This window comes from Rhineura floridana, chromosome 13 (assembly GCF_030035675.1).
Source record: "Rhineura floridana isolate rRhiFlo1 chromosome 13, rRhiFlo1.hap2, whole genome shotgun sequence".
NCBI classification, from domain to species: Eukaryota; Metazoa; Chordata; class Lepidosauria; order Squamata; family Rhineuridae; genus Rhineura; species Rhineura floridana.
In genome coordinates, this window is record NC_084492.1 from 22,345,085 (window position 1) to 22,361,023 (window position 15,939).

General features: G+C 42.4%; 2 protein-coding genes across 4 annotated transcripts in view; one reads left to right on the forward strand and one right to left on the reverse strand.

Annotated features, from left to right (window-relative positions):
* Window positions 1–281: 281 nt before the first annotated feature.
* Window positions 282–6,583, reverse strand: FAAP24 (FA core complex associated protein 24). Of its 2 annotated transcripts, none has more exons than XM_061594052.1 (5): window positions 6,263–6,583; window positions 4,818–4,951; window positions 4,364–4,503; window positions 2,228–2,380; window positions 282–1,204 (listed from the first exon to the last, which is right to left on the reverse strand). In XM_061594052.1, the coding sequence occupies exons 2-5, from the start codon at window positions 4,924–4,926 to the stop codon at window positions 917–919; spliced, it is 690 nt and encodes a 229-aa protein (XP_061450036.1). In that variant the 5' UTR covers window positions 4,927–4,951; window positions 6,263–6,583; the 3' UTR covers window positions 282–916. The 2 variants fall into 2 exon arrangements, with proteins under 2 accessions (XP_061450036.1, XP_061450037.1); XM_061594053.1 differs by lacking the exon at window positions 6,263–6,583 and adding an exon at window positions 6,175–6,207.
* Window positions 6,584–6,651: 68 nt separating this feature from the next.
* Window positions 6,652–15,939, forward strand: part of CEP89 (centrosomal protein 89) — a 104,336-nt gene continuing 95,048 nt past the window's right edge. Inside the window, exons 1-2 of one of the 2 annotated variants that reach the window (XM_061594048.1) lie at window positions 6,652–6,863; window positions 9,026–9,132. In XM_061594048.1, coding sequence (XP_061450032.1) covers window positions 6,825–6,863; window positions 9,026–9,132 — 146 coding nt within the window. In that variant the 5' untranslated portion in view covers window positions 6,652–6,824. The remainder of the gene's footprint in view (window positions 6,864–9,025; window positions 9,133–15,939) is intronic. The other variant, XM_061594049.1, reaches the window with a different exon arrangement.

Genomic DNA, 15,939 nt, shown 5'->3' on the forward strand with positions numbered 1-15,939 from the left:
AAAAAAGCAGCTGCCAGAGGGGTGAACAGCCTCTGCCCTTTTGATTGTTTAACTTTGACACAACTGCAGGGAAAGTACTTTTTGCTGTATTAGTACTATTCATTATATAACTCCTAAAAGCATTTTACATTTAGGCCTTTTTACAAAGAATGATTTGAAAATAAATTGGCTTAAATATATATATATATATATATATATATATATATATATATATATATATATATATATATATATATATATATATATATATATATATATATATATATATATACATATATACACACACAATGTTTGGAGAAGTTAGCATTTCTTTTGAAGAAGTGAGATAGCACATGATACACTTCATTCTTGTGTATGTGTGCTCCAACCCTGTTCCATTACCTCCATTACTATTGAAAGAGCCAGCAGGCACATGGAGGAAAAAGTCAGGATTATATGGCTGTACTGTTAATTCTTCAACAGCATTCAAGCAGAATGTATAATTATCCATTCATCAGCATGTTCAAAACATGAACCTTTAAAGAGATGTATTCTTACATCTTCCTGCAGCACATATTATATATATATCTCCCACATATGAATTAGTTGCAGATAGTAATATATTAAAAAGACACATGATGTGTCACTACTGCAACTAATTCATATGTGGGAGATGCAACACCTATTCTTCAGTGCTATCCATAAAGTTGGTGTGATGCAACTCTCCCACTGCATGTTCCACTAGCCTCACAGTTTAAAATAAAGGCCAAACCTGCAGAGAACAAAATACAACAGGGAGAGGTTATAACAATCGCTACACTTACTTTGCTCATCAGGTGTGATGGAAGACAATTGCTTTAGGCAAAACGAATATCTACATGCGTATTCAAAAGGTGTCATATTATAAAAACATCTCATCTATAAACACGAATGTGAGCTATCCTTCCAAAATGCTCTTCTCCAGTGCCAACAAGCTGAGGTTACTTTGTGTAAAGAACATATGGATTTGTTGGGCTAGGGTGTGTCCAACTACTTGTTCAAGCTCCTGGATGGATGCATTGGAAAGCTGGTGGAGGTTTCGAAATCGTCCCAGAAGAAGCAAAGCTTTTGTTTTCCCAACTCCTGGAATCTGCTGAACTGTTTGGAACACAGAAGCCTCCAAGAGCTGGGGACATTTCTTATTAAGAAAAGGATTGCTGGCTCGATCTTTAGTTTGCTCATGAACCTAAAACAGAAAACAAGTATAATCAGTGCACCCTCTAGTGGCTTTTAGTGTTAATCATGTCATTCATTTACGATTATATTCTCAAATAGTGATATTTTCAAATAAGGATTAGTTTGCCGATTCAACCCAAAGGTTCTGCCGTACTCCATTAGAGCAAGCCAGACTAGCTCAAAACACTGACTGCAGCAGGTTTCCAGAGTTTCAGACACAGTACTTTTCTCCCCACACTGGAGATGCCAGGAACTGAATTTGGCATATGCTTCTATGAGGGGGAAGGCAGAGCACCATCATCTCCTGACAGTTCTCATTTCTCCCACCCCAAGTCAGACCAAGACTCCTGCACAGCTGCCTCACCCTTGCCTACCACCTCAAGGGGAGATGCAAGTTTAAGATGTCTAGATTACACCTTCCTTGACAACCTCCCTGATGTTTGGATCCGGCTTTGATGGGTCTGAACAATTGAATGGGGGAGAATGGGTCTGGTCCCTTCTGGTAGAGTTCCTGCGCAGGATGACTCCTATGCCCCTTGCTCTTACATCTCTCCCACTTACAACACACCTGGGCAAGTTATAGGAAGAGGAATTAGAGGATTCTCTTTATTTTTTGGCAGAAAATGAAGAAACTGATACTGTGGAAGAAAAAAAAAAAGCTGTCTCCCACAGAGAACTTGAGGAATGCATTAACCTTGCTCTCCCATTTAATAGAGAGTCAAGACTGGAGATTAGGCCACAGGCAACTTTTTTCTAGAATTTATCCTGCATTCTAGGAGAGGAGTTAACCCTTTCCTGCATGCTCCATTCCTCTGCTGACAGAGAAAAACAAAAATAACCAGCACCGTAAAAACATCGCAAATTCTCTGCAGCCAAGCCTCAACAAGAATGGAAACAAATATTAAAAGTTAATTCATTTAACTTCCTCTTTGCTACCCATATCCTTTGTAATATGCTTGACACTGCCTTTTAAAGAACACAAATACTGATCGATATTCATTTGACAGTATAAACAGCTCTTTAAGGTACTTACTAGCTGGATAATAAGCTGTCCTGCTTCTTCTTGGCTGGCCACTGGAAGTAATGTCATTCCAAGTTCCAGAACAACAAATTTCTGCACTGCTGGGAAATACTGGTCGCTCATCTGGGTTTTTTCAACTATAACAATTCCTTGCAGTCTGCAAGCCTTGAACAGCAAACAAAAGTCAGAGGGAACAAAACTATTGGCATTATCTCTAATGTGACTCTGAAACTTGCATGGCAATGCTCTGATCCAGAGACAGTGGCCTGAGACTTTGAATAAGAATGGGCATTTCTATCCATACTCTAAGAAGGATGGGAATGCGGTGGGGGAGTGGAGGAAGAAATTACATTGTGATTCATATGCACATTTACTTTGATCTGTGTGTGGAGTTTCTGATCAAGCACAAGTATTTGCTTCTCTTGAGGTTCTTCCTTGCTCAATAGGGGTGAAGGTAATCAAGTATTAAAGGAAGGAGGTGAAAGGTTAAGATGCAGTTCAGACTTGGGTTCTTCAAACTGGAAGAACACCATCAAACATTTCAGACAACAGCTTAAGTCAGATATAATTAACATTGTTTGGCACTTCAGGAATAAGTGTTGTCCTCCTATTGCTTTGGTTTAATTGCTTCTGCTTCAATGCAAACCCAGAGCTGGTATAGCACAGTGGGGAGGAGAGCCTGGCTGGGAGTCCAGAGTCTGTGAGTTCAAATCCCTGCTCATGTCTCCTGGATGTAAAAGGCTAGCTAAAGATCACTGGCAGTGAGTAGTTCAGGAGTTATGTGCCCTGCCATCTGTGCAGCCATGGGCAAGCGGCATAGTCCTGGAGCCCAGTTGCCCCCAGCTGGCAGTTGTGGACAAGGAAGGGGCTGGCTTGTGCAGCTGTGGCAAGCTGAGCAGGCCCTAGCCAGCTGGGGAGGACTAGCCTCAGAGGGAGGCAATGGTAAACCCCCTCTGAGTACTGCTTACCATGAAAACCCTTTTCATCAGCCATAAGTCGGGATTGACTTGAAAGCAGCCCATTTCCACTTTCAATGCAAACCACAGTGCCATTATATCAAGGTATAGTTTGTACTTCCCTTACAAATCCAGATTGCAAATCATGATTTGAAGCTGGATTGCAACCCTAGTTTGAAGCCAAGTGCAAACATTATTTGTTGGAAGCAAGAGTAACTGAGCGTGCAAGGGGAAGGGGAAGAACAGTGAACACAAAGTTCATTTTCACAGTGGCAAACCATGGTTTGGCATTACATGTGAACCAACCCTATGAGGGACTTGAATGAAAAATTGTTCCAACCATTATTATTCTGCATCTGCAAACACAACTGGATATTCTAGACCAAAAGCAGCCAACATCATGCCTTCCAGATGTTATGGACAACACCCATTGTCTCTAACTATGGCCATGAAGGTGAGGCAAGGTAGAGTCCAATAGCATATGGAGAGCACTACAGTGGCTATCTGTGATCTAGACTCTAGAAGCCAGATATTCAGTTTAACTGGTGTTATTGTTATCATTGTTATTATTACCCGCCCTACACCCAGAGGTCCCAGGGCGGGTTACAATTTAAAAACAGTACATGGCCCAATTCTGTACAGTAGTACACAAAATCCACTGTTGGGATTCCAATCCTTGCAGAAACAGAGAACTTTGCCCAGCTTTCTGATTGGGACTCAGCTCTAGGCTTATTGCAGCAGCTGTCAACCTAGCAGGATTTACCTCAAGTCTTTTTTATGGTGTAAGTCAAAAAGCTTTTTAGAACACAGAAGGGGTGGGGAGGAAGATTTGGCTGCTGACAAGCTTTTGCAAATCATTCTAAAGGATAAATGTATTAAAAATATTATGGTTACTGCTTCTATTCTAGTCCTGTACCTTTAAAAGCAGTGATACATCCGACATAAGGCGTAGCTAACCAGGTACCTCTGCTTATGAAGAAATTAAGCAGATAAGGCATTTAGTTGTATGGAGATACTATTTTCCGGCTACATTTAGTATTTATGTACAGCAGGGCATATGTCAATTTCCTGAGTAGAAATTCCTGTCCTTGAACTGTGGTAAAATTAGTCTCACATTCTTGTTGGTGCACGCTGTTCTATAAATGGAGAGAGACTGACTAACACCACATATTTTAAGTACTGTAGTACTTACATTTCTAAAGCGAACAAGCCTTCTTTTGAAGTCATTTCCTGCAACAAGGTCTGCTTCAGAAATATAAAGGACACAGGATCTGTTTGAAAGATGAAAGTCCACAACTCCCAGGCCATCTTCTAGAATTAGCTTAACTTTCCCTTGAAATGAGAAACAAGATTATAGTAATGGCAAAAATATAATAGGCTATCCAGCATGAATTCCCATGAAACACTGTCCACCAATCCAATTGTAAACATTTACTTAGAAAAAATTCAGTTGATTTTAATAAAGTTTGAAAATGTATTTCCAATTATATATAGGACATATACCCTCTTGTGACAAGTGTGGTTACAAAACAAAGTCATAAGTGACTTCAAAAACTGGCTTAAAATATTGTATTCTAACTACCTACTCAGCTCTTACATTCCAATTACATTTTTACAAATGTTCTGTTTTTCATTGACATATTTACCTTGTATCCCCTGAGCAATCCGAGAGCCTTTCCATTTCTCATGGCCAATCACGTGCCCATAAGGAACATTTACAGCTCCTGCCCGGACAGGAGTGGTTTCATTTGCCATCGCTGAATTTCCTTCACTCTAACATCTGTCATGATACACAAGGGGAAAATAAGCAACCACGTGTTAATCTTGAGACACAGAAACTTTGTGTGTCTGCACTGGACAATTTGATCAATAAACAAATCATGCATAAGAGGATTTTTCTGGCCATGTACCCCATTTCTAAGTTATCACACAGCAACATTTTGAGCATGTAAACACTCTATGGAAAAGCTTTGCGTCAAAAGCATTATGGGTAGAAGAATAAATTCCTTCTGCTGCTTATTCAAGTTCATTTATAGGCATTTATAGCTTGCACATCACCATGCAGTCCCATGCTGTTAATAGTCACTGCTTCTTTGAACTGTACCTCTTGCATCACACTGCATTTTACCTCCACTATTTTTATAGCCTTTCCCCTATAAACCCATGCATGCCTAAAGCCTCTGGTCCACAAAAGCTTCTACCTCAATAAAGTGTTCATCTGTAAGATACTACAAGACCCTTTTCCCCCCAGCAGAGAGTGTTAAGGGAGGGGATAACTGCTCAGTGGTAGAGCATCTGCTTTGTATACAAGATCAATCAGATATACCTGCCTTGATTTCATGTGTTCTGTTTTGTATTATTGCCATTTTATTATATTTGTACTATTATTGTAAGCTTTCTTGAGCACTATTTGGTAAAAAAGCTAGTTAAATATATAATTCAATCCCTGGCATTGCAGGTTTTAGAAGGCTCAGGTAGCAAATGATATCAAAGATGCAGGAGATCCACTGCCAGACAGAACTGACCTGGTAGAAGGCAGCTTCCTAGCTTTGCTTTATCAGACTTGCCTCAGTTAAGCAATAGTTTAGTCAAGACCAACCAAAACATCACAAAATAGCAAGCAAGCTTTTGAGTTCTCTAGAACACTTCATCAGTTGTTATACAAAGTAGGTGGTGTGGGTTGAGAAAGTAATTATATAAGAGAAACGAGAAAAAATACAGAAGTGAGAATTTTTAGTTGTACTGTAGTTCTGAGGTTGGCATTTAGACAGTTCCAATACGGAGGTTCCATTTTTATTTATTTAAAATATTCCTTAATTTTATCAAGAGTCCAGGACAGCAGTTGTAACTAAGATTCACACAGCACATAAACACAGTTTAGGCCTAACAAATAAGCACGAATACAATACAAGACAGGGGAAAAAAGTCTAAAACCAGAATAAAGTCTTCTAAGTCAAATTATCAGGCGATCCACCACCCAATGAAGCCAGATTATTCACAGACCTTTTTCTTCTACCATAGCTCTCAAAGCCTTGCACAACAACCTAAAATAAAACCGGAAAACGCTCAATTTTTTTTAAAAAAAACATACACGTATGAACCCGCCCGTTGTCACGTGAAACTAATACACGAGGGTCGTTCTACCACACAAAGCATCGAGGAAGGAACACCGGAGTCAACCAGGCTCTGTGGCATTAATTATTCAACCAACGCCACTTATCCCCGGAGAACTGCCAGTTCCCGCCTGGCTATTTCCATCCTGCAACACCGACCAAATTCCAGAGAGAAAGAAATGCAACCACCACAGCTTTGACCAGCGCGCGCCGAGCGGGACGGACACCAGCCGCAGCCAAACACAACTCAAAGTTCGTCCAAGGAACGAAGAAGAGGGCGGGACTTTTCACTCAACGGCTGCTGGTTGCTAGGGAGCCTGCGGCCTCAGTAAGGCAAATAGCGATTGGAGAGGGTGAGAGTCTCTAGCCAATCGTCGCGCAGCTTGTTCCAGCGTAGTTGCGAAGGGGGAAGCGTCTCTATTTTCCGTGGGGATTGCTCTTTTCCCCCTTCCCCACCACTTCGCCGCGTCTCACCCCGCATCTGTCTTCTGATTACAGTATTCTCTCTTTCTGTTTTCCCTGCTCAGGCCTTCCATTTTCATGGCGTTTTATTTCAGGAGAGGCCGAAGAGGCCAGTTTGTGAGTATTCATATCGGGAGGTGCGGTGTGTGTGGGGAATGTCCCTCACCTCCATCCCTTATGAGGGAAGGAAGGGCAGCAGACCGGCCACGCTGAGGAGAGTGGCGCTGGTTGCCATAGCGACCGGGCAACTCGTCCATGCCCCTCAAGCATCCCCAGGTTGGGCAGGTGGACGGAAACGTGTTAGGAGAATGGGACGAGGGAATATTTACTTGTCATTTCTCTTTATTAGTCACCTGCTAACCTAGTCCTCTAGACGACGCACAACGATTCTGTCGCTAACAACAACAAAAACACAAAGCAGTAATGTCGAACAGGATAAAATATAACAGCACAGTTCATTTTTTTAACACTAGGCAGAACTCGGGATGTGGCAAGTCAAAGAACAGCTTAAATTTTGCCCACTTTCAAACCAAGTATTTTTCCCCCCAGAGGAGTAGCCATGTTACAATCCAGTGCATGTCTACTCAGAAGTAAGCTCCATTGTGTTTAATGGGTCTTATTCCCAGGTAAGTGTGTATTGGATTGGCACCTTTAGTTTGACTCCCCCCCAATTGTGCACCTATAAGACTTACATGGTAGTCAGTGAAAGCAAATGATATATTTGTTAGGCTTTAAGGTGCTACAAGACCTTTGACAGGTGTTTTCTCTATCATATTTGTGTGTGTGTGCCCCAACAAGGCTGGGATGCTATGCATATTTATTTATTTATTATTATTTATTTATTTTATTACATTTTTAGACCACCCTATAGCAATAAGCTCCCAGCATAATAAAACAGGTTAAAATACAAGTGGATGTAAATACAATACACAATAAAACATAATTAAAATTTTTCAATTTTAAATTCAAATTTTAAAATTTTTAAAGTTTTTAAAACGCCTGGGCGAAGAGGTAGGTCTTTACCTGGCGCCGAAAAGATAACAAAGAAGGCGCCAGGCGTATCTCATCAGGGAGGACGTTCCATAGTTCGGGGGCCACCACTGAGAAGGCCGTAGCTCTAGTTATCGTTCTCCGTGCCTCCCTATGCGTTGGGACACGGAGAAGGGCCTTCGACGTCGAGCGCAGCGACCGGGTAGGTACATAGCGGGAGAGGCGTTCCGCCAGGTATTGCGGTCCGATGCCGTTAAGGGCTTTATAGGTAAGAACCAACACTTTGAATCTGGCCCGGAAACATATTGGTAGCCAGTGCAGCTGGGCCAGGACAGGTGTTATATGATCAAATTTTTTTGTCCCAGTAAGAACTCTGGCCGCAGCATTCTGCACCAGCTGAAGTTTCCGAACCGTCTTCAGAGGTAACCCTACGTAGAGTGCATTACAGTAGTCCAATCTAGAGGTTACCAGAGCATGGATAACTGTGGCAAGGTTCTCCCTATCCAGATAGGGTCGTAGTTGGGCTACCAGCCGAAGCTGGTAGAACGCATTCCGTGCCACCGAGGCTACTTGAGCCTCCAGTGACAGGAGCGGATCTAATAAGACCCCCAAACTATGGACCTGCTCCTTTAGGGGGAGTGTAACCCCATCTAGGGCAGGTCAGACATCAAATTCTGGTGTGTGCCTAAATAGCTCTTTGAATCCCAACTTCCCCTACACCTACAAATAATTTTTCTAGCCCAGAGTAGCCATTATTTTTCATGGAAATGCCATGGATACAGGTTATAATGTATGTCAACTCTTGATAAGTTATATAAAAATAATATTGGAAATTCTGCTTCTAGAAACAGGAATCTGTAATTCATACTTTATTGGAATTGAATTGTCTCCATAAAGAGCAAATAACAATATTTCAAAAATTGTTGATGGTCTTATCTGAGGACAGAGTGCATCTGCAGAGTAATACTTGGGATGGAGTATAGTAGTTGATTTGCTAGCAGCTACCACAGCGTCACAACATTTAATGCAGTTCCATCATTGTAGAGATATGGTGGCATTGTGGACAGGTTGCTGATGCAGGATGTAGACCTTAATGGCTAGTGACTCTTCACTGCATGATAGTAAAATTATGGCTACAATTAGAACCATTCAGACCCACTGTATACATTAATTTGCATGTTAATATTCTACCCTTATGTGTTATTGTAGTCTTTGTGCATGCTTAGTTTTGTGTTTCTGCACTGTGTTTGGTCAGTCATTGCCAACTAACTTTATTTTAAATTGTCTAGAAACATATAGCTCATGGCCTGATCCCTGCAGCTACCATAGCACCTAAAGCTGCCGTCCCCCGCACCCCTCCCCCTCGTAGTCCAAACCCTTCTCCAGAAAGGCCCAGGTAGGTTTTAATGTTTTTCATCTCTTGGTTACCAGTCATTACATGGAATATTAATTTTTTAAAAATGCATGTCTCTATCTTGCTTGTAGCTTTCACATAAACCAAATACATTCCAGTAATATATAGGGTTGCATCCTTAAAGGGGATGGTCATTATCCATTTGCACATGTTAATTATGTATTAATTTAAAATTGCGTGATGAGTATGGCTAAAATAATATTCTGAGTGGCAAAAAGATCAATGATCAAACCAGTCTAGATTGCAGCACAGATATATGAAATATGAAAACAGTTACTCTCCTTCTTCCGTACAAGAGGTAGGCGATTGATACTTTACACGGATGTGATTGTAGTGATCACAGTGTAAATGGCTGAGGATCATCCCCTAATATTAGAATAAAGACTGCAGCTGTGTTTTCTGTTATCTTAAAGGGGTTCAAACAACACCTTTCACTCATTCCTGTGTGAGGAGACTGTGCAGGTTACAGTTAGATTAAGTGATAAAAACTAAAAGGGCCACTGATTAATCAGGACGCAAATACGTATATATTCACACACATGAGAAATGCATGTGTGAGTCTGTTAAAGGCATAAAGTATGCTTATTGCTTCAGAAATATTGTTCTACATGTCAATTTAATTGATAGATTAATTTATTAAATGACTAAAAGTTGTGTGATTAATCATTTAAAATTTCTTAATCATGTTGCAGCGCTACCTAAAATTACAATTAATACCTGTTTACAAAATAATCTATCTGACATATAAAGTTAATGAAATATCTTAGTTCAGATTAATTTCGCCCAAACTGCATTGAATTATGTTACTTTTATACATTATTGATTAATCTTTCTGTTTTGTCTTCTAAAAGCATCACTCTTTCTATATTTTTCCATTATATTGCTTTCTGATAGTTATTTCTTAATCTCATCCCCCCTTTTTTTCACCTTTTCAGAACCATGCTCACAACATAGCAGCATCTCATGTAAACTGTATACAGTTAGTGCTGCAATCCTATACACATTTACCTGGAGCAGACATATATTCATTTGTGCTGTACAAGAATTGAATGGTAGAGCTTTTCTTGGACTATATTATTTCAGACAAAAGATAGGATTCATGTTTGAATATACCTCTTGAATGTTGCTCAACAGAAAAAAAACCAACTCATAAGAACATAAGAAGAGCCTGCTGGATCAGGCCAGTGGCCCATCTAGTCCAGCATCCTGTTCTCACAGTGGCCAACCAGGTGCCTGGGGGAAGCGCGCAGGCAGGACCCGAGTGCAAGAACACTCTCCCCTCCTGAGGCTTCCGGCAACTGGTTTTCAGAAGCATGCTGCCTCTGACTAGGGTGGCAGAGCACAGCCATCATGGCTAGTAGCCATTGATAGCCCTGTCCTCCATGAATTTGTCTAATCTTCTTTTAAAGCCATCCAAGCTGGTGGCCATTACTGCATCTTGTGGGAGCAAATTCCATTGTTTAACTATGCGCTGAGTAAAGAAGTACTTCCTTTTGTCTGTCCTGAATCTTCCAACATTCAGCTTCTTTGAATGTCCACGAGTTCTAGTATTATGAGAGAGGGAGAAGAACTTTTCTCTATCCACTTTCTCAATGCCATGCATAATTTTATACACTTCTATCATGTCTCCTCTGACCCGTCTTTTCTCTAAACTAAAAAGCCCCAAACACTGCAACCTTTCCTCGTAAGGGAGTCGCTCCATCCCCTTGATCATTCTGGTTGCCCTCTTCTGAACCTTTTCCAACTCTATAATATCCTTTTTGAGATGAAGCGACCAGAACTGTACACAGTATTCCAAATGCGGTCGCACCATAGATTTATACAACGGCATTATGATATCGGCTGTTTTATTTTCAATACCTTTCCTAATTATCGCTAGCATGGAATTTGCCTTTTTCACAGCTGCCGCACACTGGGTCGACATTTTCATCGTGCTGTCCACTACAACCCCGAGGTCTCTCTCCTGGTCAGTCACTGCCAGTTCAGACCCCATGAATGTATATGTGAAATTAAGATTTTTTGCTCCAATATGCATAATTTTACACTTGTTTATATTGAATTGCATTTGCCATTTTTCCGCCCATTCACTCAGTTTGGAGAGGTCTTTTTGGAGCTCCTCGCAATCCCTTTTTGTTTTAACAACCCTGAACAATTTAGTGTCATCAGCAAACTTGGCCACTTCACTGCTCACTCCTAATTCTAGGTCATTAATGAACAAGTTGAAAAGTACAGGTCCCAATACCGATCCTTGAGGGACTCCACTTTCTACAGCCCTCCATTGGGAGAACTGTCCGTTTATTCCTACTCTCTGCTTCCTGCTTCTTAACCAATTCCTTATCCACAAGAGGACCTCTCCTCTTATTCCATGACTGATAAGCTTCCTCAGAAGTCTTTGGTGAGGTACCTCGTCAAACGCTTTTTGAAAGTCTAAGTACACTATGTCCACTGGATCACCTCTATCTATATGCTTGTTGACACTCTCAAAGAATTCTAATAGGTTACTGAGACAGGACTTTCCCTTGCAGAAGCCATGCTGGCTCTGCTTCAGCAAGGCTTGTTCTTCTATGTGCTTAGTTAATCTAGCTTTAATAATACTTTCTACCAGTTTTCCAGGGACAGAAGTTAAGCTAACTGGCCTGTAATTTCCGGGATCCCCTCTGGATCCCTTTTTGAATATTGGCGTTACATTTGCCACTTTCCAGTCCTCAGGCACGGAGGAGGACCCGAGGGACAAGTTACATATTTTAGTTAGCAGATCAGCAATTTCACATTTGAGTTCTTTGAGAACTGTCGGGTGGATGCCATCCGGGCCCGGTGATTTGTCAGTTTTTATATTGTCCATTAAGCCTAGAACTTCCTCTCTCGTTACCACTATTTGTCTCAGTTCCTCAGAATCCCTTTCTGCAAATGTTAGTTCAGGTTCAGGGATCTGCCCTATATCTTCCACTGTAAAGACAGATGCAAAAAATTCATTTAGCTTCTCTGCAATCTCCTTGTCGTTCTTTAGTACACCTTTGACTCCCTTATCATCCAAGGGTCCAATCGCCTCCCTAGATGGTCTTCTGCTTTGAATGTATTTATAGAATTTTTTGTTGTTGGTTTTTATGTTCTTAGCAATGTGCTCCTCAAATTCTTTTTTAGCATCCCTTATTGTCTTCTTGCATTTCTTTTGCCAGAGTTTGTGTTCTTTTTTATTTTCTTCATTCGGACAAGACTTCCATTTTCTGAAGGAAGACTTTTTGCCTCTAAGAGCTTCCTTGACTTTGCTCATTAACCATGCTGGCATCTTCTTGGCCCTGGCGGTACCTTTTCTGATCTGCGGTATGCACTCCAGTTGAGCTTCTGATACAGTGTTTTTAAACAACTTCCAAGCATTTTTGAGTGATGTGACCCTCTGGACTTTGTTTTTCAGCTTTCTTTTTACCAATCCCCTCATTTTTGTGAAGTTTCCTCTTTTGAAGTCAAATGTGACCATGTTGGATTTTCTTGGCAATTGGCCATTTACATGTATGTTTAATTTAATAGCACTGTGGTCACTGCTCCCAATCGGTTCAACAACACTTACATCTTGCACCAGGTCCTGGTCCCCACTGAGGATTAAGTCCAGGGTTGCCGTCCCTCTGGTCGGTTCCATGACCAACTGGTCTAGGGAATAGTCATTTAGAATATCTAGAAACTTTGCTTCTTTGTCATGACTGGAACACATATGCGGCCAGTCTATGTCCGGGTAGTTGACGTCACCCATTACTACCACATTTCCTAGTTTGGATGCTTCCTCAATTTCATATCTCATCTCAAGGTCTCCCTGAGCATTTTGATCAGGGGGACGATAGATTGTTCCCAGTATTAAGTCCCTCCTGGGGCATGGTATTACCACCCACAACGATTCTGTGGAGGAGTCTGCCTCTTTTGGGGTTTCGAGCTTGCTGGATTCAATGCCTTCTTTCACGTATAGAGCGACTCCGCCACCAATACATCCTTCCCTGTCCTTCCGATATAGTTTATATCCAGGGATAACCGTATCCCACTGGTTTTCTCCATTCCACCAGGTCTCCGTTATGCTCACTATATCAATGCTCTCCTCTAAGACCAAGCACTCCAGTTCTCCCATCTTGGTTCGGAGGCTCCTAACATTAGCGTACAGGCACTTGTAAGCAATGTCTCTTTTCAAGTGACTTTGGCACTTGTGGTTTGGCCTGTGGTAATTTTGCTCTTCTGAATTTATATCCTGTGCCCCTGCTCTCACAATGCCTACTTCTAGGCCTACCCCTTTTAAAATTTCATCATTTCTTTGGTTTTTATCCCAGGGGGGAGGTTTATTCCGAACCGGACCTTCCTCAGCTCCTGTCGGGTTTCCCCCCTCAGTCAGTTTAAAAGCTGCTCTGCTACGTTTTTAATTTTAAGTGCCAGCAGTCTGGTTCCATTCTGGTTCAAGTGGAGCCCGTCCCTTTTGTACAGGCCCGGCTTGTCCAAAATGTTCCCCAGTGCCTAACAAATCCAAACCCTTCCACCCGACACCATCGTCTCATCCACGCATTGAGACTGCAAAGCTGGGCCTGTCTGGCTGGTCCTGCGCGTGGAACCGGTAGCATTTCAGAGAAAGCCACCTTGGAGGTCCTGGCTTTCAGCATCCTACCTAGCAACCTAAATTTTGCTTCCAGGACCTCACGGCTGCATTTCCCCATGTCGTTGGTGCCAACGTGCACCACGACCACTGACTCCTCCCCAGCACTGTCTACCAAACTAAACGACGGGTGATATCCGCAACCGTCGCATCAGGCAGGCAAAACACCTTGTGGTGTACAAGCCCATCACACACCCCACTGTCTATGTACCTAATGATCGAATCACCCACTACAAGGATCCCTCCACCCCCTGGAGATATATCCTCGGCACGAGAGGATAGCTGCTCATCCCCCAAGGAATGGGTCCCTTCTAAGGGATCGTTTCCCTCTTCCTCAGCTGGATGCTCTCCTTCCCCGAGACCATCGTTGTCCATGATAGCAGGAGAGCTATCATTATTGGAGTGGGACACAGCTATAACGTCCCTGAAGGCCTCCTCCACTCACCTCTCTGCCTCTCTCAGCTTTTCCAGGTCTGCCACCTTGGCCTCAAGGAAATGAAGTCGTTCCCGGAGAGCCAGGAGCTCATTGCATCGAGAGCACACCCACGACTTCTGTCCAACAGGCAGATAGTCGTACATGCTGCAGGCGGTGCAAAACATTGGAAAGCCCCCACACCCCTGCTGGCTTCTTACCTGCACAGTTTTGTTTAAGGTTTATTACGTCAGTGTGTTGGATACTGCGGTTTAGTTGAGGTTACGGAACGGACAGGCAGAGTGGGGGGCCCTGGCCTCCTCACCCTGCTGCCCAACTTGCTCTGCTGCTTAACTCGCCTTGACGCTTCGTCAGCTGGGGCTCCCTCTAGCTCGTGGAGCAGGCTCCCTCGCTAGGGTGCTCTGACTTTATTTGTGTGGCTGGTTCCTCCCAGCTACTGCTGCCAGCCAATGATGTGTTACTTGAGGCTGATGGCTCAACTATCAACTATCAACTCTTTCCTGCACACTCTCACACACACATTTTGTGGGGCAGGTATACAGCATCCTACCTGCAGTCTGAAGTAATATAAAGAAAAGGCTTTACTGCTTCATTTTGCTCATCATATGTTAAAGGGGCTTGAGTTTCCTCAAGGGAAGGAAGGAAGGTGGGGAGGAGTGTATTCGCCTCTTGCACTGTAATTTTCCCAGTGTTTCTGTAGCAAAGACCAATATTAGACTATGTGAAATTTAGGAAGCACAAGTACATGTTCAGCATCATAGAAGTCAATAAGACTTTCTTGTACGTCACTCAGAGTAGTTCAGACATAATTATCTTGGTCTAATAAAACATGATTTGTTAAACTACAGTTTCCTGATATCCAAATCAGGAAACTATAGTGTTAATCTTGGACTACAAACAGGGTTTGAAACCAGGATCTGGTCCTATTTTTATATTCTGGTTTGGAAACAGAGAATAAACCACAATTTTCCTATTCAGATTTAGCATGAAAGTGTGCTTTAATCAGTCATAGAAATGTTCATGATGGCATGCATGAGAAGGGAAGAGGAAAGACAAGGAGGAAATGTATAGACCGAGAGGTGCAATGCTCATTCTTGGTCTAATAAACCATGGTCTATTTGGGGAAGATTGTTATGTCTGAACTGGACCTCTGATTAAAACATGATCTTGTACTGTACTCTGGGGGTAAAGGCAATGCTCCATATTTTACATGGGCTATGACTGGCTGAGGGGTCAAAGAAGAACTCTCATCCAGTCTGCTACAAATAAGGCTTTCTTATGTTGCTTCACATGCGCATCTCTGCCAGTGTCTCAGATTATGGTTGCAGATAAGCGACCAAGCCTCTTTTCCCAGCATGGCTGTTTCAAAGGTTCTGATTCTCCCTTTTCCAGTCTGATCTTGAGAATAAGCCCCAAACCCAAGAGACAGTCAACCCTCCCAGAGTTGCTTCCGGGTTCCGGGGTAGGGTCTCAATAAAGAATGGAGGGGCTTCCTGCCTTGATGGTTTTGACCTGGACAGGCTTAGAGAGGCAGCCTGAAGATGGCTTCTAGTGGGGGAGCATGAGCCAAGCCCTCCCTGGAGGAGTCTCACTTCAGGAATTTGCTATTCTAGCCAGTGTTCCCACTGGGTTTCTTTTCCTTCTCTCCAAGGTCTTTGGACTTGTTATATTCTCCCTGTCTTGCCATCCTTCATTCTGCCTGAGGCATGGCAGTTTGGCTACTTCCCTCCCA

Excerpts from the sequence above, each read along its gene's own strand:
- FAAP24 (XM_061594052.1), bottom strand. The coding sequence starts at position 4,926 with ATGGCAAATGAAACCACTCCTGTCCGGGCAGGAGCTGTAAATGTTCCT. Across the intron at positions 2,381-4,363 it reads GGCTTGTTCGCTTTAGAAAT|GCTTGCAGACTGCAAGGAAT; the intron begins GTAAGTACTACA and ends TTGCTGTTCAAG. Across the intron at positions 1,205-2,227 it reads GACAGCTTATTATCCAGCTA|GTTCATGAGCAAACTAAAGA; the intron begins GTAAGTACCTTA and ends TTTCTGTTTTAG.